The 21,868-nt window shown below is 36.6% G+C and overlaps 1 protein-coding gene across 1 annotated transcript in view; it reads left to right on the top strand.

Moving 5' to 3' along the window:
* The window catches only part of WAPAL (wings apart-like homolog (Drosophila)), a 90,843-nt gene that overhangs the window by 36,041 nt on the left and 32,934 nt on the right, over positions 1-21,868 (top strand). Inside the window, exons 5-7 of the mRNA XM_010854509.1 lie at positions 19,632-19,727; positions 20,777-20,929; positions 21,200-21,336. Of these exons, the coding sequence (XP_010852811.1) occupies positions 19,632-19,727; positions 20,777-20,929; positions 21,200-21,336 (386 nt within the window). The remainder of the gene's footprint in view (positions 1-19,631; positions 19,728-20,776; positions 20,930-21,199; positions 21,337-21,868) is intronic.

Below are 21,868 nucleotides of genomic sequence, written 5' to 3'. Positions count from 1 at the left end.
TGTGTGTGCGTGCATGTGCACATGTGTATTACATAACATTTTACCCTGTCCATTTGAAAGTAAGTTGTGGAGTTATAGATCACATGCATTTCTCAAGAAAAAGGACAGTCTTCATAGCTAACTGTGGTTATATGATTAGTAATTCTTTGATATAATCTGATGTTCAGTCCATATTCAGTTTTTCTCAACTCTCTAAAATGAGACATATATTTTTTTCCCCAAACTGAACTGATTTACGTGTTATGTCTCTTTAATCTTGAGCAGTCTCTTCATCTTTTAAAATTCCCCATGACAGTGATTTTTTTTTTTTAAGAGCCCAGGATATCTGTCTTGTAGAGTGTTTTCACATTCAGAATTTAACTGATTGTTTCTTGATGATATAAGTCATTACCCCACTGTGTTAAAATAGTATAGTGTCATAGAACACTGGAATTAAGTTTGTATGTTTGACTAGGCTGAGGTTAAACGTGTTTTGGCAAGAGTACCTCAAAAGTAATATTGTGTATGTTGTATCACATTGGCAGCTGTGTAACACCTGCTTATTCTGCTTAGTACTGATTGCCTGCTGAACTGCTGGGCACATGGCTGCCTCCACAACTGTCCAGTTGTGATCACTGGAGCCTCAAAAATAAAAGTATATTTTTCCTTTTATAATTTAGTTAGTAAGCTTCTGGGAGTTACTTTGGCGCCATGTGAATATTCTATTGCCCATTAGGTTTGGCCAGCACAACCATTTCAAGCTATTTCTTGTCTCCTTTTGATACAGCCCCATCATCTTTGAGCACTTTTTTCGCTTTCTGCGCAGATGATGACCCAGAGTTTACTTTCAGTCATGGAATCATTCATTCATCTAAAGATCAGTTCTTTCTGTGGGGATTAGTACTTAGAAACCCAGAACTAAGTGCTGTGTGTATTCATTGCTTCTAGACTTGTTCATTGGATAGAGCTATGAAATATATTGAAAATAAACTGAGTTAATAGTTTCATTTCAGATTTAACATTTCAGAATTTTGTACTTTGTTTTCTTGGTTTATTCTATAGCACACATTACTTTTTAAATTATAATACCAGTATTACTATGAACAGTAAATACACTGAAAGAAGTTTACGATTTCTTTCTAGCTCCTTTTGTCTTTAAATTATTTCTCTAAGGATGAAGTGATAGTAACGTGTTCCAAAGGTTTTTTTTTCTTTAATTAATTTTTACTGGAGTATAGTTGTTTTATAGTGTTGTGTTTCTGCTGTAGTGTTTGAAAGTTTTGAGGTAATTTTTATCTTAGGTATTTTAATTTAGTATTCGAGTTCATTTGTACTTAATTTCATTTCTTTAACTTAGTTTTAAACTTTATATTGGATTCATTTCTTTGCTACTAGCATGACTTAGGAGGCAGCAGTGTACATGTACTTGACCCGATTATGAAGGAATCTCTCTGGCCTAAAGTAAATCAGGTCATGCAAGCAAGTAGGCAGAAGACCTATTTACTGTTGATGGATAATGTCAGAAGAAAATTAAGAAAATCATTATTATGAAACCAAAAGAGCTATGAGTTTGAACTCATTTGAAAGATGTAATATAGGTAAAGCCCTGCCTTAAAACAGTAGTGCTGATTTAATCCCCAAAGAGGCTTCAGTAAACTTTTCATTTCATTTTTAACCTCCTATTGAAAGGTTTACCCCAAACCCTTTTTAAGTGGAATTGTGTCAGAATTTTTTTCACTTAGATATTACTACTGTTTAGGTGGGTCAGTAAACTTCAAAAATGAGACTTTGATCCTGAGTGTTATAGTACTTTAATGAAAAGTAATACTAATGCTTTAGATCCCATGGAAATTACATATCCTTATGAAAATATCCAAAGAATTTAGAAGCCTACGTCAGCAAGAGAGCAACAAGAAGCTAAGCAGTATAAAATCCTTAGGTCTTAATAAGAAATAGGTCATCCATTTGTCTTCAAGACAGCTAAAGAACTACTTGAATTGTTTAAAAGGAGAGAACCATTGAGAAATACAAAACTGAAATTTAACCTATTGAGTTTCGATGAGTATAAAGGAATAGAGCAAATAAATGGGATCAGAGTTTTAAGCATTTATAAATTCAGTGAAAAGAATAGATTTGTTTCATATATAAGAAATTATGATTCATGTTTTTGATGTTAAAAAAGACAAGCTCAGTTCTTCAAGGAGTTTTTATGTAGGTTACCCCCCAGATCTCCAGAAAAAAAGGAAAGGAGGGGGTCACTAGGTAGTGGGTGTAGAAAGTGTTCTCAGCAGTTGCTCCATTTCTCCATTATAAGAGGAATACCCCCTGGTATTCACTGGTAGGACTGATAGGTCAGTGAGAGTATCTGGGTCTTCTCTAATCTGATTAAAGGCACTAATGACCTCATTTCTGAGTGGTGGAAAGCTGGCCCATGTCTTGCAGTGGCAAATTTTTCTCCTTACCTATCAGGCTTTCTTGGCTGTTTTGCATTGAGTAAATCTTTGTTATGGAGGGTAGCCCTGTACATTGGAGAATATTTAGCAACATTTCTGGCCTCTGTCCAACAGATGGCTGGTCCCATTCCTCCCCTACCCCCATGCCCCTGTTTTCAACCAAAAATGTCTTGGATACTACTAAATATCCTATGGGGTTCTAAATGGGGCCCCCTATCATGTATGGCTTGAGAATAAGTTGCAGACTTAATGCTGATTACTCCCAAATACTGGGTTCAGTTCAGTTCAGTTCAGTCGCTCAGTTGTGTCTGACTCTTTGCGACCCCATGGACTGCAGCACGCCAGGCTTCCCTGTCCATCACCAACTCCCAGAGCTTGCTCAAACTCATGTCCATTGAGTTGGTGATGCCATCCAACCATCTCATCCTCTGTAGTCCCCTTCTCCTCCTGCCTGCAGTTTTTCCCCAGCATCAGGTATTGCGTTGGCCAACACAGTACCTTAGTTTATAGAAATGAGAGTACTTTACTCCCCATTGTAGGCAGATGCTTTACCCTCTGAGCTACCAGGGAAGCCCCATAGCTATAGTATACCCATCAAAACCATGTAGTTAATAACACTGATACAGTAATTCAGTGTAATCCACGTATCCTGTTCAGTTTTCCCAATTGTCTGAATAATGGCCTTTATAGCAGAACAAATCCTATCCTCCCCAATCTTCCATGATCCAGTCCTGCATCACATGTTGTATTTAGTTGTCATAAATCTCCATCCTTCTTCAGTCTGAATATCTGTGTCTTTCCTAGTCTTCTCATGGCTTTGACATTTTTGAAGAGTTAAGATCAGCTATTTGTTGAATGTCCCTCAATTTGTGCTTATCTGATGTTTTCTTGTGGTTCAGTTCAGTTCAGTCGCTCAGTCGTGTCCAACTCTTTGGGACCCCATGAATCGCAGCACACCAGGCCTCCCTGTCCATCGCCAACTCTTGGAGTTCACCCAAACTAATGTGCATCGAGTCGGTGATGCCATCCAGCCATCTGATCCTCTGTTGTCCCCTTCTCCTCCTGCCCCCAATCCCTCCCAGCATCAGGGTCTTTTCCAGTGAGTCAACTCTTCGCGTAAGGTGGCTAAAGTATTGGAGTTTCAGCCTCAGCATCAGTCCTTCTAAAGAACACCCAGGACTGGTCTCCTCTAGGATGGACTGGTTGGATCTCCTGGCAGTCCAAGGGACTTGCAAGAGTCTTCTTAGGTTATGTGTATTTGGTGGAAATACCTCAGAAGAGATGCTCTGTTTTAACTGCATCATACCAGGTAGCACACAATGTCAGTCTGTATCATAACTATATATGTTAACTATCCCCTGAAGTTTATCAGGTTCTTCAGCTCCTTATCAAGCTTTTACCCACTAGTTTTTTTAAGAAGTTTAGTTTTGGTTGTTCTGGGTTGTTTCTGTGTGAGCTCTTCTCTAGTTGGGGTGAGCAGGGGTGCTCTTCGTTGCAGTGCATAGGCTTCCCGTTGCTGTGGTTTCTCCTGCTGCTGAGCGTGGACTCCAGGGCACGTGGGCTCAGTAGTTGAGGCTCCTGGGCTCAGAGCACGGGGCTCAGGAGTTGTGGCTCATGGGCTTAGTTGCTCTACAGCATGTGGTATCTTCCTGGGTCAGGGATCAAACAAGTGTCTCTTGAGTTGGCGGGCGGATTCTTTACCACTGAGCCACCAGGGAAACCCTACCTACTAGCTTTAGCATTGAGTTTTTCATGAATCGATCTTTACTCTGATTGTTGTTGAGTGTTTTTTTTTTGTGTGTTAATTGTATTGTTCCTTCCATAGTTGTTACTAGTTGGCCTTCTACTGTAAGGTAGATTTTTTTCCCCCTCTCACTCATGTACATAAGAATATGTGTATTTATATATTCTTATTATGTACATTATGTATTCATTATTACATATCCATTTATATATTAATTTCTTTATGTCAGTATGAACATAGATTTCTTGTTTTATTCAGTCATTTGTTACTGCTATTTATTTAAATAGTAGTACTATCATTATTTCAGTACTCAGGTTTTCTTAGATTTGGCCTGTGGGTGTTTTTTCAGACGGGCTTTTAACATGATCCACTATTTTGCATTTCCTTACTAATGACACACTAAGATGCTTGTGATACACATTCCCAGGCCTGGAGTCAGCTATGTCTCCAGGGACCCCTGTTTTCTTAGTGGAGAATGATCTTTAAAAATAAAATCTGGTCCCAAGGTTTGGTCATTTCTTCTGGGGTATCATTGCTTCTAGGCCTACTTTAAGTCAGCAGAGCAAGGAAACATGTGAATATATGCATTTTCTTCCTCTCTCTCACCCCTAGTACCCACCACCCAGACACATATTTATTTCATATCTGTGTATTTTTAGAAACATCACTTCACACTGCTGCTGCTGCTGCTAAGTCGCTTCAGTCGTGTCCGACTCTGTGCGACCCCATAGATGGCAGCCCACCAGGCTCCCCCGTCCCTGGGATTTTCCGGGCAAGAACACTGGAGTGGGCTGCCATTTCCTTCTCCAGTGCATGAAGGTGAAAAGTGAAAGTGAAGTCGCTCAGTCATGTCCGACTCCTAGCGACCCCATGGACTGCAGCCCACCAGGCTCCTCGTCCATTGGATTTTCCAGGCAAGAGGACTGGACTGGGGGTGCCATTGCCTTCTCCTTCAGTTCATACTAGATACCTGCATTTCTAGTTCAACACCATGTTTTATTCTAGCCTTCCCGCTTTCTGCATTTTACTTCCCTTTTCCGATACTGAGTATCCTTAATACCATCCTTTTGTATAGAGCCAGTTTCCTGGCCACACAGGCCAGCTCCTCAACTTCAGTGCCACTAGCTGAGACGTCCCACTTTCCTCTACCTGTCTTCTCATGTTAGAAAACATTAACTTTCTGTAAGCTTGCTGGCAGTGAGAATTTTCCCCAACTTCACCAGGAATGTAAAGAAGGGTTGTTTATAACAGAATTGAGGGCTGGCTGGGTGAAAAATGTGTCAGAAAGATGAGGAAGGTGAAAGTTCTGGTAAGAACATATTTAAAATGATTATTCAGAAAAGTTGTCACTTGGAAGGCAGAAAAAGTAAAGACATGGTTTGAGGGATTAGGTTGAAATAAACCTGGTTTTAAGTACCTGTTCTTTCTGTGTGTGGTTTTATTTGAACATCTGGTAATTTAAATTTTTGTTTTTCAGTGCTACCTTATTTCTGATCACTGGCTGTAGCCAGTCTCCCTGAATTCCATTATTTTGTTATTGCCATATATGTTCTGAGAAACTTAGATCATTTCTTTTGCCTGATCTGTTCTTTGATTTTGATCTTTCCATTCAGCTGTTGCCAGTTTGCTCTCTTCGTAAGGGATTATCCATATAATCATCCCAACTAACCTTCTGTGCTTACATTTTACCTTAGGCTTTGGCCGTCTTATTTTGCCAGTTAAGATTATTGCTGGGTCATTGATGAAACTAACCATAGTGTCAGTCTCAGTTTCAGTTCTCAAATATTTATACCTTCACTTTCATCATTTCCCTGTGGTTTTATGCTGGGCCCATCTGGTAGTGTCTTTTGTTTGACTCTCAAAGGAACATTTTGGACTTTTATTTTTCTTCCCTTCTGTTTTTCAATATGACACAGGATAGTAGGTTTTTTGGGTAAGTAAGTTAAAACTTGATTATCAGCTTGGTAATAAACTTAGCTGTATTTGAAAGTTAAAATTGTGTAAAGCTGTGGTTTTAAAGTGTAGTTTTTATGATTTTGTAAACTCATTTTTTGTTTTGTTTTGTTTTATAAAATGAGTTTATCTAGGTTGTCAGTCAATTTAAACCCAGAATCTTAAAGTTGAAGTGATTTTTAAAGAACACCTCTCACTCAAGAACAGATGTTCATTTATAGTATCCTTCTCTAACAGAACTCTGATGAAGCAGCTTATTTTTCTTCACATTGTTGGTTACCTTTGTTCTGTGTCTGGGGATTCATTGACCATCCCTGGATTCAGTCATCAAAACAGTATGAGATTTACTGTATTCTCATGGTATAGAGAATGGACTAGAAATCTGAGACACAGACGAATGTGAAGCCTGAGAAAGAGACACTGACCACTGTTCTGCTGGTGAGAGGGTTGTTGGCCAGAGCATAAACATAAAAAAGCCACTGTTCCCAGGTTGGTGAGTCAAAGAGTTGTTGAAGCTGAGTGTGTTCTGGTTGAACCTGGGTATGGAAGAGGGTCAGTTTTAGTTTGCTTTTCTTTGTCATTGTTTTAGTTCAGCACATAACTACATGCATTTCACAGTGCTAGGTTTTGGGGGTATGAAAAGGAAAAAGATAAATGTCTTAGTGAGGTATTAATAGAATGTTTTTCCCCATGGAAATTTTTGAGTAGTCTTTCATATTAAGTATTTCATATTTATTCCAAAGCAAGCATATCTCTCTTCCTTTTATATAGGTAGTATTTAACTTAAATATTAAACCAGGTACTTAAATCATTGATCTACATTCTATAAAGATATAGGAAAATGTAAGTTATTTTCTCTGTGTGATCTAATTCTGGTGTTTTTTTTCCTTTAATATTCTGGGAGGATTTTAATAAGGCATAAAAATACCATTAATCTTTTTGTTTTCTTTAGTTCAAGTTCCTTTAAAATTGGAAAATTCAAAATATTTCACTGTGGCTTATTGCCATGAGTTAATCAAGAGCATGGGAATTCTGACATACTTGTGACATTTAAACATACAGAGAGAGAGAGAACGTGTTTTAGGGTGTTTATAGTTTGGAATTTGGTTTTCCAATTTGTAATACATTTTATTTAGAGTTCATTGGGCTTCTGGCATCTAGAATACTTTTTGCTGAACTTATTGATACTCCTATGACTTCATACTAATGATGACCATAAATTAGCATCAGATGTATAATACTGGGAGTTTTTTGAGGATGGTGACCATATATTTTTTCCCCCCCAGCATTAAGTTCCTAGTGTCTGAGCTACAGAGAGTGTACATATATGTTTATTTCTAAGATTTTTGGAAGTATCTTTCTGCAAAGAATGTGTATAGTGAAGTGAAGTGAAAGTTGTTTAGTCGTGCTTGACTCTTTGCGACCTCATGGTCTATACAGTCCAAACTCTCCAGGCCAGAACACTGGAGTGGGTAGCCTATCCCTTCTTCAGGGAATCTTTCCAACCCAGAGATCAAACCCAGGTCTCCTGCATTGCATGTGGTTTCTTTACCAGCTGAGCCACCAGGGAAGCCCAAGAACACTGGAGTGGGTAGCCTATCCCTTCTCCAGGGGATCTTCCTGACCCAGGAATTGAGCCGTGGTCTCCTGCATTGCAGGCAGACTCTTTACCAACTGAGCTATCAGGGAAGCCAAAGAATGTGTATAGTACTAAGTATTTGATTTTTATATTTGACAATTGGTCAACATCAAATCTGGGGAAATTTTAGCCAATATTCTTCTAATAGTTTTTGGCGCTTTTCCCCGCTCTGGGGACTGGTCTTACTTTGAATCAGCCTAAAATCAGCAGAAATTGCCTGTAGTCTTAACAGAATCAGGCTTATTGACTTATTGCAGTAAAGGATACTGCACAGCAGAGACACTCACAGGGCATCTTACCAAAGAAAAGTTTTTATAGGATTTTGGGGGAACTGGGAAGTTTAGGTGAAATTTAAATGAAATAGTATTTGAGAAGTTCAGGGCAAAGTGGTGTTGTCTGTGAAGGGAATTAATTTTTGCCTTCTCATTTATTTATTGGGCTTGATGAAACTTTTCCCGGTGTGTGCTGCCATTCTATCCATCTTTTTAAAATTTTTTCAGTCTTGGTTTCATTTAGTTAGATAGTTTAGATAGTTTTCTGTTGACCGTTTTCAGGTTCTTCAACAGTATCTGTGTGTGTTAGTCGCTAAGTTGTGTCCGACTCTCTGAATCCATTCACTGTAGCCCACCAGGCTCCTTTGTCCATGGAATTCTCCAGGCAAGAATACTGGAATGGGTTGCCATGCCCTTCTCCAAGGGATGCTCCCAACCCAGGGATTGAACCCAGGTCTCCCTCATTACGGGCAGATTCTTTACCGTTTGAGCTACCCGCTGCCTAGTCAGCTGTTAATCCCAATTATTAGTTTGGATCTCTTTTATATCTTCCTTTTCTACTTAACATAATTGTTTCCCTTACCTTTTTACCTATGTGGGATATGGTTACAGTTATTTTCAATATCTTTTGTCACCTAATTCTGTCATCTGTATTGTTTATAGATCTGTTTTTATAGTGTACAGAGGTGAATTTGGTAGAACCAGGTTGAAAAATAACCAGGAGGAAATTGTGCTAAGAAAAAGTATAGATGTGTTAGTCACTCAGTTGTGTCCGACTCTTTGTGACCCCATGGACTGCACCCTCCAGGCTCCTCTGTCTATGGGATGTTCCAGGCAAGAATACTGGAGTGTGGGTATCCCTTCTCCAGGAATCTTCCTGACCCAGGGATCGAACCAAGTCTCCTGTATTGCAGGCAGATTCTTTACTGTCTGAGCCACCAGAGAAGCCCTAAAGATTGGATGAGTTGAAGCTAAAATTCACGCCCTTTGGTCTTTATGGATTTCCTAGGGACCTACCACAAATACAACTATGAGCTTCTTAGAAGCCAGGGCAAAGAAGATTGTCAGGGGCCCACTGGCTTTTTAGGGAAAAATCATTAAAAATAGAAGACTCTTACTAACTTTCGGCAAGGTACAGGTTATGTTCTCATCTCTTTCTGTGCTTCAACTGAGAAGTATTGCTGTTGAGCTTTCATTGGTTATGATTGTTTAATATTTTATTTAAGAACATAAAGGATATCTTTATTCCTTCCCATTTTGTAGCGATTGCCTATATTAAAGTTGAATTATTCTTTTTATTACTCTTTGATTTCTTTCTTTTACTCTTGTCTGAATTTGATTTAGTTGTTTCATGGAAATTAAAATAATTAACTGATAGAATGATGATTTATACCTTTTCTATTTTACACGTTTTCTGAGGGAATTTTAAAAACTTTTTAATATTTTTATTTGGAAATAATTTTTAAAATAGTTTATATTTGGAAATAATTTAAAAATTATAGAAGAGTCACAAAAATAATATAGTACAATGAACATTCCTTACCCTGATTATCTTAATATTTGCTTTTTCATTTGTTCTGAATAGTTAAGGGTGAGTTTGTGTATGTACATATGTATCATTAGCCCTTTACTCCTAAATACAGTGTGTATTTTCTAGTTAATGTCCACATCATCTTTAGTAAATTTAACATTGTTTCAGTATTTTTACCTAATGTGTTGCTTCAGTTTTGTCATTTGACACAGTAATGTGCTTTGTAGCATTTTCCCCTCCCTGGTACAGGATCCAGTCTAGGGTGAGGTATTTTATTTAGCTGTTTAACTGTGTCTTTAGTCTCTTTTAACTAGGAACATTTCTATAGTCTGTTTTTTATGACTTTGACATTCCCCCGATCCTCCCTTCAAAAAATAGCTTCTCATTTTGGTTTAATCTGAAGTTTCCTCATGATTAGAGTCAGGTTATTCATTCTATGCTGAAATACTGTATAAGTGATGATGTATTCTGTTCAGTGTGCCACCTCTGGATGGATGTTAATTATAATCACCCAGTTAAAGGGGTAGGCCCTTATATAGTTGCTGTATGATTATTTTCTTCCTCTTGTAATTAAAATGCAGTCTTTGAAGAGACTGTTCACCTACTTTGTTCTTCATACTCTTCGATTTAATATGCATGATGCTGCCTTTCTGATTCAATGTTTAACTGTGCTGCTTGCAAAATAACCATTTAGTCAGTTCTCAACACTGCTGTAAGCATCAACCCATCCCTTTCCCCATTTGTTTTATTTACTTATTTTTATTTGTTTGGTTGTTTTATTTCTGTCATTATGGACTCATGAGTCATTACCTTTAAAAAAAAATGGTTCATAATTCATTATTTATTTTATAAGTACATTTGTCATGATGTGGCTAGTGTGCCTCTTCTGTCACTGTGACATACCCCCATCATTCTGTGAGCACTTTCTTAGTTTTTGGCATAACACAGTGTTCGAGATTCATCTCATATGTGCTCTGCTCCAGCCCTGGGAATCAGGCCCATTCTCTGAGTTCTGTTCCCTCTAGTGAGGAGCAGAGACCAAGATTGGGACAGTAGACATGGTCTTCACTTCTTGGCCCTTTTTGGAGATGGAGATAGGAAATGCGCATCAAAACACATCCAGATTCCAGCATATGTATGCATATGCATATAGATTTCCGCACATATCTGTTCTAGAAATCATGAGTGCACACTACAATATTAGCCCATCCCTGCAGGGTTCTCTCTTGCCTTCTGTCTTTACTCGCAACACTTTTACTCAAACCTGTAATAGGTCTAAAATAGTTACAGAGTTGCTTTGTCCATTCCACTGCAATAAATAACTCTACTAATGTGTTTAGGATTTATTTGTAATCTGCACTTGTCCTACCCTACATTCTCTGTCTTGAGGTGTAAAGATAAATACTGTGCTCATAAGTTACTGAGATTAGTTCTGTCTGCCCGTCTCTTGGGCTTTCTGTCTTCCCTTCATTGTATTTGCTGTTCATTTGAATGGTGAGTAGGTTTGTTTGTTCTGGTTTGCTTTCACTTTTAGGTTTTTTCCTCCCTTTTATTTGTATTTATTTAATTTATTTGACTGATTATGCACAACATTAACATGCTTCCAAAAGTCAATACTGTACAGAAAGGTAAATTCAATGAAGGGTCACTTTGTTGAGCAGTGTTCTATCCCATCACTCACCCCTGGTCAGGAACTGTTAATTGTTCTCTGCTTTATCCTTTTTCTATTTCTTTGTATAAAAACAAGCATAAATTTTCTTATTTCTCCCCTTTCTTATAGAGTAAAAGGTAGCATCTATATGTGTACTTTTGCACTTAGTTTTCTTTTAAAATTTTTGTTTAGTAGTAATTCTTAGAAATCGCACCATGGAAGTTCATATAGAGATCTTCCTCAGAGTATATATATTATTAACAGGTTTTTTAAAAGAAAAGTCGACTTTAGATTGTGTTTTTTCCTTGTTCTATTCTTGCAGATGTTCTTTATATCCTTCAGATTGTTTCTTTTTAAGATTATATGTGTGTAGGATACATACACACAAGTCTGGTGTTGGCAAAATTTTATGTATTTATCAGATTCCTATCATTATTCATTCCTAACTGATTTCAGTAGCATTTGACTCAGCTAATGTATAAGAAATCTCAAATTAGTTTTCAGTAGCTGGCTTATTTTCTTTGGTTTATCCGTCCTTGGCTGTTTCTCTCTGGACTGTTTTCAAATTGCTATATTGTCAGGGACCCATCTTCCTGTTGTGGTATTCTACCATCTCTATGGAGTATTGAAGAATACGAATAGTAAGAATGGGAAGGGGAGGCAGTCAACATCCCTAGAAGGCCAGGCTCCAGAAGGTGTACTGCACTTCTGTACATGTATCATTGGCTAGAACCTAGTCATATGCCCACACATGTAGCAAGAGATGTTGGAAAGTCAGGGCAAGCATGTGTCCAGCTAAATGAAGGGGAGATTGAATATTCTCTATTTAGCCATATTTCAAGATATTTTCAGCTTCTCTTTTTGTGTTTCTAAATTGGATAAGTCATCTCCCTAATACAACTGGTTCATTCTATATTTATTATATTTAGTGATAGTTTTACTTGTAAAACTGATGCTTGTTTCAGCTGATTTTTCTTTTTTTTTTTTTTGACTCCTGGCTCATCCTAGTATCTTTTTATTTTAATAATTGTTGAGCTGTAGCCTGCTTAGTAGTTTTCAGAGTGTCAAGTATTTTATTTTATGCTTTGTTATTTGGACTTTTTAGAGCTTATGCTCAGGTCATGCTGTTTCAGGGTGATATTCTGATGTGCAAGTACCTGTTTTATAAAGTTTTACTAAAATTTTTAGAGCTTATGCTCAAGTTATGCTATTTTAAGATGATATTTTGATGTGGCAATACCTGTTATAAAATTTTATAAAATTGTTACAAATTCTTTTGAAGGTAAAACAGCTGAGTAGCAGATAAATTGTTCTCGTGGATAGGAGTTGACAATTTATTAATAAAAATAACTGTCTCTTGAAAGTTTTATCTGTAGGGTTTAATTGAATCAGGAAAAATCTTCAGTTCTACTCATCCCATGTACTTGTGGATTATACCTTTGCTTAGTGCTCTATCTTCACACTTCTGAATGTCTAGTTCTTAGCAGTAGAGACATTCTTGGTTTTAGTTTAGGGGTAGGTGCAGTTTTTCGTCAAATTATGCCCTGAATATTTAAACAAACTAGGAGATTTTACTTTAAGGCTGTTTTGATCATAGTTTAAGACAATCTGAGATTATATCATTATGCTTAAAAGAAAGTTCTAAAGAGCCAAAAGGTACCCTAATCTTTGTGAAACTTTCTTCCTCAAATACTCTCTGCCTCTCCTGCCCATCTTAAACAAAAAGAAACCTTAAGAATTAAAAAAAAAATGATATCCAGATTAATTTTCTCCCTTCTTAATTGTCACTGAAGTGCGACACACGCACCGTTGTGCACTGTGGCACTCTGCTTTTTCAGAAGTCATTCAGTTGTAGCACACGCTGACAGAGTTACTGCTGAGAGTGCAGTTGTGTTATGATATCCTTCTGTGGGTAAGGCTGCTGCTGCTGCTGCTAAGTCGCTTCAGTCGTGTCCGACTGTGTGTGACCCCATAGACGGCAGCCCACCAGGCTCCCCCATCCCTGGGATTCTCCAGGCAAGAACACTGGAGTGGTTTCCATTGTGTGAAAGTGAAAAGTGAAAGTGAAGTCGCTCAGTTGTGTCCGACTCCTAGCGACCCCATGGACTGCAGCCTACCAGGCCCCTCCGTCCATGGGATTTTCCAGACAAGAGTACTGGAGTGGGGTGCCATTGCCTTCTCCGGTAGGTAAGGCTGGATGGATTCAAATCAGCTTACTGTATTTGTCCTCATTTAGTACACAGTGCTCTTTAAAACTCAGAAATAAGTTTGGTACTGCTAAAAAGTTCACATGGCTTAAAAGCAGTTATTCCAATTTTTTTCCCCCTTTGAGAGCCAGCTCAATAAAGAATACCATAATATTGTCATTTCTTCTTAGCTTTTCATGAAAAAACTCTTCTTACCTCTTTTTTCTAATTGTGATTCAACAAGCCAATTTGTTAACCATAGCCTTGCATTATAATTATAAAAATTGGTCCATTGTTTTTGTAGAAATTGAATTCTCTCTCATAGATAAATGCGCCATGCGCCATGCATCTGTCACTGGCATATTTTTTCTTTAGCTGTAACACATTGTTACATTTGAGCTTCTTATTTGTCATGCCCCTGGAGAATTGAAACAAAGGAATAGTATGTTAGTATGTTTAAGATTACTAGGATTGATGATTCCAAATCTTTAGGATGTTAGAATAGTCTTAAGAGCTTTTTTACTTTTTTTGTTTGTTTGTTTAAGTATTCTTCGGAGTAGATTTCAGAAGAAATGGAATCCACAAATAAGTTTAACACTGAAAAGATAAGGAATCTAGTTAATATGATACATCTAGTTTTTAAACCAGAATAAAAATGAACAAGATTTAAGTAAGCCTGGTAGTGCAGTCGAAAGGACTCAGTTACAATTTAGCTGGGTTGCTGAGTGGTAAGAGGGGTTTTGTTTTCCATGAAAAGTTGATGGCTGTCTGGTGTTTTTGTAGGTACTGTACACAGTACCGTGTGTGATGTGTACTTAGGTGCGTGTGAAGTTGCTAGACTATTTGGAATGATGTCAAGAGCTCAGAGTCCGTGTTGGTTGTATCTTACCTCTGACCCGTGCCCCAGTGTGTCCGTATTAACCACATGCATATGTTTTTTTATTTTAACTTTTAAATAGTAGGGTGTATCCTCAAATCCTCCTGCTCCCTATAATAAACCCTATATTAACTTTGTAAAACTTTGAAACAATTAACAGTAGGGAACAACAGTTCTCACTGGATTCACTCTTTTAGATTAGTCTTTAGCATTAAAATGGCAAAACCTTGTCAAAACTTTTAAAATAATAGTGTTTACTAAGCCACCTTAATTCAACAAAGTAAACAAAATGTTCATGAGTGTATCTTTTGAATATAACTTGTATATTTATTCTGTATACTGTTAAGCTTCAAATGCTTTTCAAAGTTCTTTTTTTTATTGTGATAAAAACTACAACATGAGGTCTACCTCATAGGAAATTGTTAAGTGTGTAGTAACTGTTAAGTGTATGTTAATTGTAAGCACAGTATTGTACTGTGGTTCTCTAGAATTTTTTCATGTTGCCTGACTGAAACTTTATACCCATTGAATAGCAACTCCCTATTTTGGCCCCTGTCCAGCCCCTGGCAACCACCATTTCTATTTTTATTGAGTTTGACTAGAATTCTTACAAGTGGAATCATGCAGTATTAAGTCCTTCTGTGACTGGCTTATTTCATTTAGGGTAACATCCTGAAGGTTCATATTATAGCATATGATAGGATTTCCTGTTTTTTTTTTTTTTTTTTTTTTAATGGCTGAATAATGTTCTGTTGTGTGTGTAACATTTTCTTTATTCTCTGTTGATGGATAATTAGGTTATTTCTACCTTTTGCCCATTTTAAAAAATACTGCATTGGACATGAAGTACAAATATGTCTTCGAGATCCTGTTCTTAATTCTTTTGAATAAATACTTCAAAGTGGGATTGCAGGATCATATTTGTTGTTCAGTTGCTTAGTCGTGTCCGGCTCTTTGTGACCCCATGGACTGCAGCATGCCAGGCCTCCCTGTCTTTCACCATCTCCCAGAGTGTGCTCAAATTCATGTCCATTGAGTCGGTGATGCCCTCTAGCCATCTCATCCTCTGTCCCCTTCTCCTCTTGCCCTCAGTCTTTCCCAGAATCAGGGTCCTTTTAATGAGTCAGCTCTGCGCATCAGGTGGCCAAAGTATTGGAGCTTCAGCTTCAGTCCTTTCAATGACTATTCAGGGTTGGTTTCCTTTAGGCTTGACTGTTTTGATCTCCTTGCTGTCCAAGGGACTCACAAGAGTCTTCTCCAGCACCGCAGTTTGAAAGGATCAATTCTTCAGTGCTCAGTGTTCTTCTGTTCAAGTCTGTTGCCTGTTTTTCTTTTCCTTTTTTTTTTTTTGCTATTGACTTATAGGAGTTCCCTGTATATTTTGGATAGTAATCTCTTATCAGACAAATTGTTTGAAGATTTTTCTTCTGTTCGGTAGGTTGCGTTTTCCACTCTTGATTGTTTTCTTTGCTGTGCCGCAGCGTTTCATGATGCAGTGCTAGCTGTTTGTGCTTGCTTTTGTTCCTTGTGCTTTTGTGCTTGTGCTTCATGGCAAGAAGTCATTGGTGTAACCACCGTTAAGTACCGCCCCCCCCCCATGTTTTCTGGGAGTTTTAGCTTCAGGTCTTACCTTAAAGTTTTAAAAATATTTTTGTGTATGGTATAAGATGAAGGTCAAGTTTCATTGTTTTGCATGTGGATATCTAGTTTTTCCAGTACCGTTTGTTGGAGAGACTATCTCCACTGGTGAAGATAATTTGACCATATATATGTGGATTTATTCCTGGGTGTTACATTCTGTACACTTGGTCCATATATTTGTCTTTGCATCAGTACCCTACTCTTGATTACTGTAGCTTTGTAATGTTTTGAAATCAGGAAATGTGGGGCCTCTGGGTTTTTTGTTATTTCTCAAGACTGTTTGGCTATTCCGGGTCTTTAGAGAGTCCATGTAAGCTTTAAGTTTGGTCTGTTTCTATAGAAATTACCGCTAGGATTTTGACAGGCATTCCATTGAAGTTGTAGATCACTTTGAGTAGTGTGGCCATTTTAACTACTAAGTCGTCTAATCCATGAACAAAGGGTGTTTTTCCATTTCTTTGTGTCTTTTAATTTCAGCGTTTTGTAGTCCTCAGTGCACACAAATCTTTTGCCTCTTTGGTTAAATTTATTCCTGAGCATTGTATTCTTCTTGATGTTGTGAATGAAATTCCCTTCCATCTCCGCTTCTGATGTCCTCTGTTGGTGTGTATAGTGCAGCCTTGTATCATGTTGTTGTTCAGTCACCGAGTCGTGTCTGGCTCTGTGACTCCATGGACTGCAGCATGCCAGGCTCCTCTCTTTGTCCTCCACTATCTCCCAGAGTTTGCTCAAATACAACTTTATTGAATACATTTTTATTTGTTCTAATGGGTTTTTTTGTGTGTGAAATCTTTATGGTGTTCTATATACAAGATTATGTCATTTGTGAACAGAGAAAATGTTTTTTTTTTATTTGGATGCCTTTTATTTCTTTTTCTTGCCTAATGACTTTTGTTATATGTTCAGTATTGTGTTTAATCAGTGAGAGTGGACATCCTTACCTTATTACTGATCTCAGAGGAAAAGCTTTCATTTTTTTCACTGTTGAGTATGATGTTAGCTGTGGGCCTTTTAAAATATGACCTCTGTTGAGATAATTTCCTTCAGTTTCTGTTGTTGAATGTTTTTCATTAAAGAGAGTTGGATTTTGTTTAGTGGTTTTTCTGCACCAATTGAGATTATTATGTGATATTTGTCCTTCACCATAAAGGTGGTGTATCACATTGATTGGTTTTCATGGTTGAACCAACCTTGCATCCCAGGAATAAATCCTATATATAGTTAGGATGTATGATGCTTTTAATGTGCTGTAGAATTTAATTTTCTAGTATTTTGTTGAGGATTTTTGCCTCTGTATTTATCAGGGATATTGTTGAATTTTGAGATGAATTAGAACAGTATATCCCAGTCTGCTTTTTATAATAGTATTTGTTAACAGAGTATGTTTATGTCAGTTATCCCTTTTATTGCAGTCCTCTGTTATGTGAGTAGATTGTGTGTGTGTGTGTGTGTGTACACTCCAATTTTCTGAACTCAAGACTTGCACATCATCACATAATAGTTATTATAATTAGTACTATCAGTGATAATACTTGTATACTACATACTGTTTCAGGCACTCTAATATGTGTTTTACATACATTCATTTAATCCTCACAACAACCCTTTTGCAGTAGATACTGTTATGAATGCTGTTTTATAGATGAGAAAAATATTTAGTAACAAGTAGCAGTAGAACTTACTATTTACCTGGATTTTAACCCACACCATGTGGTTGCTGTCTCTTCTTTGTAACTGTTAGGTGTATTGCCACTTGCAGTTAACTAGAAGGGGGTCTGTTGAATATACATCTATATTTTGCTATTAATTAAAAAGATTTTATTGGAGTGTAGTTGACTTACAGCGTTGTATTAGTTTCCGGTGTAGAGCAAAGTGAATCAGTTACACATATACATATACACACTGTGTTTTAGATTCTTTTCCCATGTAGGCCATTACAGAGTATCGAGTAGACTTCCTGGTGCTACACAGTGAGCTCTTACTTGTTTTATGTGTAGCGATGTGTATGTTTTATGTGTAGTAGTCCCAATCTCCAGGGTCTGTTTAATTTAGAGCATTGACTTCTGCTGTTTTGTTACTGGTGGAAGCGGATAACCTTTATATTATCCAAAATATTCTTACTTGAAATCAATGCTTTTTAAAAATAAGTGCTTCAGGTTTGAGGCACCTATTCTTTTAAAAAGTCTGTTATCTTCCTGGGCTTATGGCTGTGCTTTGGGTATTTGAGGTGAAATGAGGGATCTAACAACTAGCAGGCATGTAAATTATATAGATATTGAGAGAAAAATAGTAAGGAATAGAGGTTTAAAAATTTATGTTGAGTCTGCTCTGTGTGGTTGTGCCTCACAAGGCCTGATAAGTCATTGCATAAACTGCTTTAGTGTACTAACACTGCATTACTTTATGCTAATATATAAGAATCCTAATGTGTTTGTGTACACAGTACAAGTGAAACTTTCTGCTTGATGTAAGTTTCACAGTAGATTCCTCTTCACATTAAGATTTTCTAATAAAATTAGTATGTGAATTAGTTTAAACTCTGTCTTTTGAAAAATCAGTTCTTCTGGAGCTTACACAGTTGTTTTTGTCACAGCATGGTTATTTTGAAGAAAATATTTATATAAAAAGATAACTTTGTATGATGCTCAATTCCAATAATGTTACTTCATTGAGGCTAGTAAGGGAAGATGGTTAATTTTTTATGTAGATTTTTGGCCAGCCTTGAAGTATGTTTCTTTTCTTGTACTCCTTTGTTTTTTATATGTAATACTGAAAATACAAAGATTATTAATTATACTCTTACAAACAAAAAATCTCTAATGAGATTATTTGAAGTTTAAAGGGCATAATTTAACATCATTTTGTAAATAATGGAGAAAATGTTATCAGTCTGTTTAATCAGTTTCCTTTTGAAAATGAAGATTTGTTCCTTTTAATACAGATTTAATTCTGTAGATTTGATTATGCAGGCTCATAGTTATTTATACTCAGTTTTTAAATTCAAAGTGTTAAAGCTGAAGGGTCTTTTTCGTAAAGTTTATTGTATATTGATTTGGCAGTAAACTAACTTGTAGTAGGGTGGGGTGATTTACATCTTTATCCTACCCAGTATGCATTTTTATGCATTTTGCATGTATTTTAGTATGTAGTACTGAATTAGATTCCACTGTGTTATGTAATATTTGGTATACATACCATATTTACCTTAATATAAAACCTGAAAAAAAAAACCCTGAAAACTTTAATAATGACACTCATCTGGAAACACACCAGTTTCACCTAAATGAATAAGGACTTTTATCCCTTCTTGTAAGCTGGCTGATTTTCATTGTTGGAAGAATGTAGGGCATGAATCAGTAGTATGAGGAATAAAGAACAGGTTGAATTAACTGTATTGATTAGTAAGTTAATATGAGCCAAACAAGAGGTTTAAATTTCTTTTCTTGGTTGGTAATAGTTGCCCAGAACACTGATTGTTGATTTTGTGTCAAAATAGGACAGTGGCTCCATATCTGCCATTGGCGTGGTAGGAGCATAATGGTAATATAAATCAGAGATTGTGTATCTTGGCTTCCCAGTTGGTGCTAATGGTAAAGAATCCAATTTATATAAATTATTCTTTGTGATTTTTAGTTTTAAAATGTGACAGTCTTATAAGGATGCAGAGTAAGATGGAAATAGTTGATATTTTTCTCTTTCCTCTAGTCTCCTACAAAAGCCGTATATAATGCTAGACATTGGAATCATCCAGACTCGGAAGAACTACCTGCACCACCAGTAGTAAAACCTCAGAGTGTCACAGTAAGTGAACTGTACTCTTCAATTTCATGTTTGTATGAGGAATATTAAGCAGTTGCTATCTTCATTCGTAATTTGAAAGTCTCTAGCTTTTCTGTTTAATAGTTTATTTTCAACTTCTTCACTAAAATTTAGTGATTTTAGTTTAATTTACTGGAAAAGTAAGGATTGTGGGCAGGACAACAGAAATTCTGGTGTTACTAGGTTATGAATGAAGGCCTTAAAAATACTGGACAATTCTTGATCCACATTTTATGGAATTTTTAAATGATGGAGAACTATATCAGTATATCCTACACTGATCTTAAAGTGGCTTTGAGTGATTAATTTGTTTTTTAGAGCAGAACTTTTTTCTTGCATTATACTAATACCTTTCAATTCAAAACACATTTGAAAAAGATTTGTAGCAAATTATTTGCTCCAGAATAACTGGTAGGATCATGCATTAATACTTATAGACTAATAGTGACACCTCAGTCATATGGAGCTATCAAAGAATGAGTTCTTTATAGACAATAAAAAATAGGGATAGAGATCATCCTAAAATGTACAGTTCTCTGTCTTCTTGATATATTAAGCTCCTTTTAGTAGTATTAAACCATTATTGTGCATATTAGGTATTATTGTGCATGCTCTTATGGCTGATTTTTTCCTACCGTAAACTGTGGACTCCTATACTTTACAAGTTCTTTTGTCTATCTGTTGTCGTTTTCCTCTTCCTGTCTCTCCTGAGTTGTTTGTCAGTGCTATTTTTGTATGTCATTTTGGTTCTTTATTCCTTCTAATGATTCTGGACATGGATAACTAATTGTATGAAATGTTAGGTTGAAAAGACCAGAATAAGTTCCTGAGTGGTTCTTCTGTGAGTAAAACACATATAAGTCTTACCTGATAGTGCATGGAATTTTTGAAGTATCCCCAGAGGCCTCCCCCTACCTTTGAGGGCGAGAATTGGGGTTTTATTACTCTAAAGCTAAATTTACCAAGTAGATGAGATGTTACTATTTTTATATATTTATTTAGAACAACTAATTTAATACCTTTATTAATAGGTGAGGCTGTCTTCAAAGGAGCAAAATCAAAAAGATGATGGAGTTTTTAAGGCTCCTGCACCACCACCCAAAGTGATAAAAACTGTGACAATACCTACTCAGCCCTACCAAGATATAGTTACTGCACTGAAATGCAGAAAAGAAGACAAAGAAGTAAGCATCCATATACAGTTTTACTGCGTGTGGATAGAATTTTGTATGTAATTTAGCCTTTTAATGTCTTGAGCACATATCAGTAAACTGAAACTGAGTTTTGAACCACGAACTTACTTTGTCCTACTACTACCAATGTTTTTAAAACACTTGTTGGTTGCCATCTAATAAACTTACTTTATACACTTTTAAATACAGCAGAGCAAGTTCATAGATTTAAATATGCTACTTCGTAGTTACAGAAGAGGCGGACTTATTTTTTCTTGGCAGTTGTATACTGTTGTTCAGCACGTGAAGCACTTCAATGATGTGGTGGAATTTGGTGAAAACCAAGAGTTCACTGATGACATTGAGTACTTGTTAAGTGGCTTAAAGAGCACACAGCCTCTAAACACACGTTGCCTTAGGTAAGATCTTATTTTTATATTTGAAAATTGTATGCATGCTCCTCATTAAAATTTTTTAGCTCAGTGGAGCCAAACATTTGCAATTTTTGTTATCATAGGTGTAGGTTATAGCCAGTGATGTTAAAATGTGATTGATTTCTTTTAAGGGACTTGATCCTACATGGACTAAAGAAAGTTGGATGGTACAGCATTTTAGCATAGCATAGGCTTCAGTTTCCAGATGTTTGGAAGTGTTATGCCAAAGAATCTTTTCTTTTTTAGCGCCAGATTTTATATAAGCAAGTGATAAATGATTTAAGCATGTTTTGATTTGGATCGTCTTTGGCATACTATAATGGTTTGAAAATCTTGGTTTGAGTGAATTATCCAGTCATTTGGAATATGTCCAATTATATATTTATACTTTTTATGGATCAGAAACATGGAAGATACCTAAGATGTTTTTGCGTTTAATGGTAGCAGTAATACAAAGGATACACTGAAGACAGTCGTGTATTATGTGTTTTTTTAATATAGCGTACCTAATCACATA

This window comes from Bison bison, unplaced genomic scaffold (genome assembly GCF_000754665.1).
Source record: "Bison bison bison isolate TAMUID 2011002044 unplaced genomic scaffold, Bison_UMD1.0 scf7180017864341, whole genome shotgun sequence".
Classification (NCBI taxonomy): domain Eukaryota; kingdom Metazoa; phylum Chordata; class Mammalia; order Artiodactyla; family Bovidae; genus Bison; species Bison bison.
This window is presented reverse-complemented; position numbering and strand designations above follow the sequence as displayed.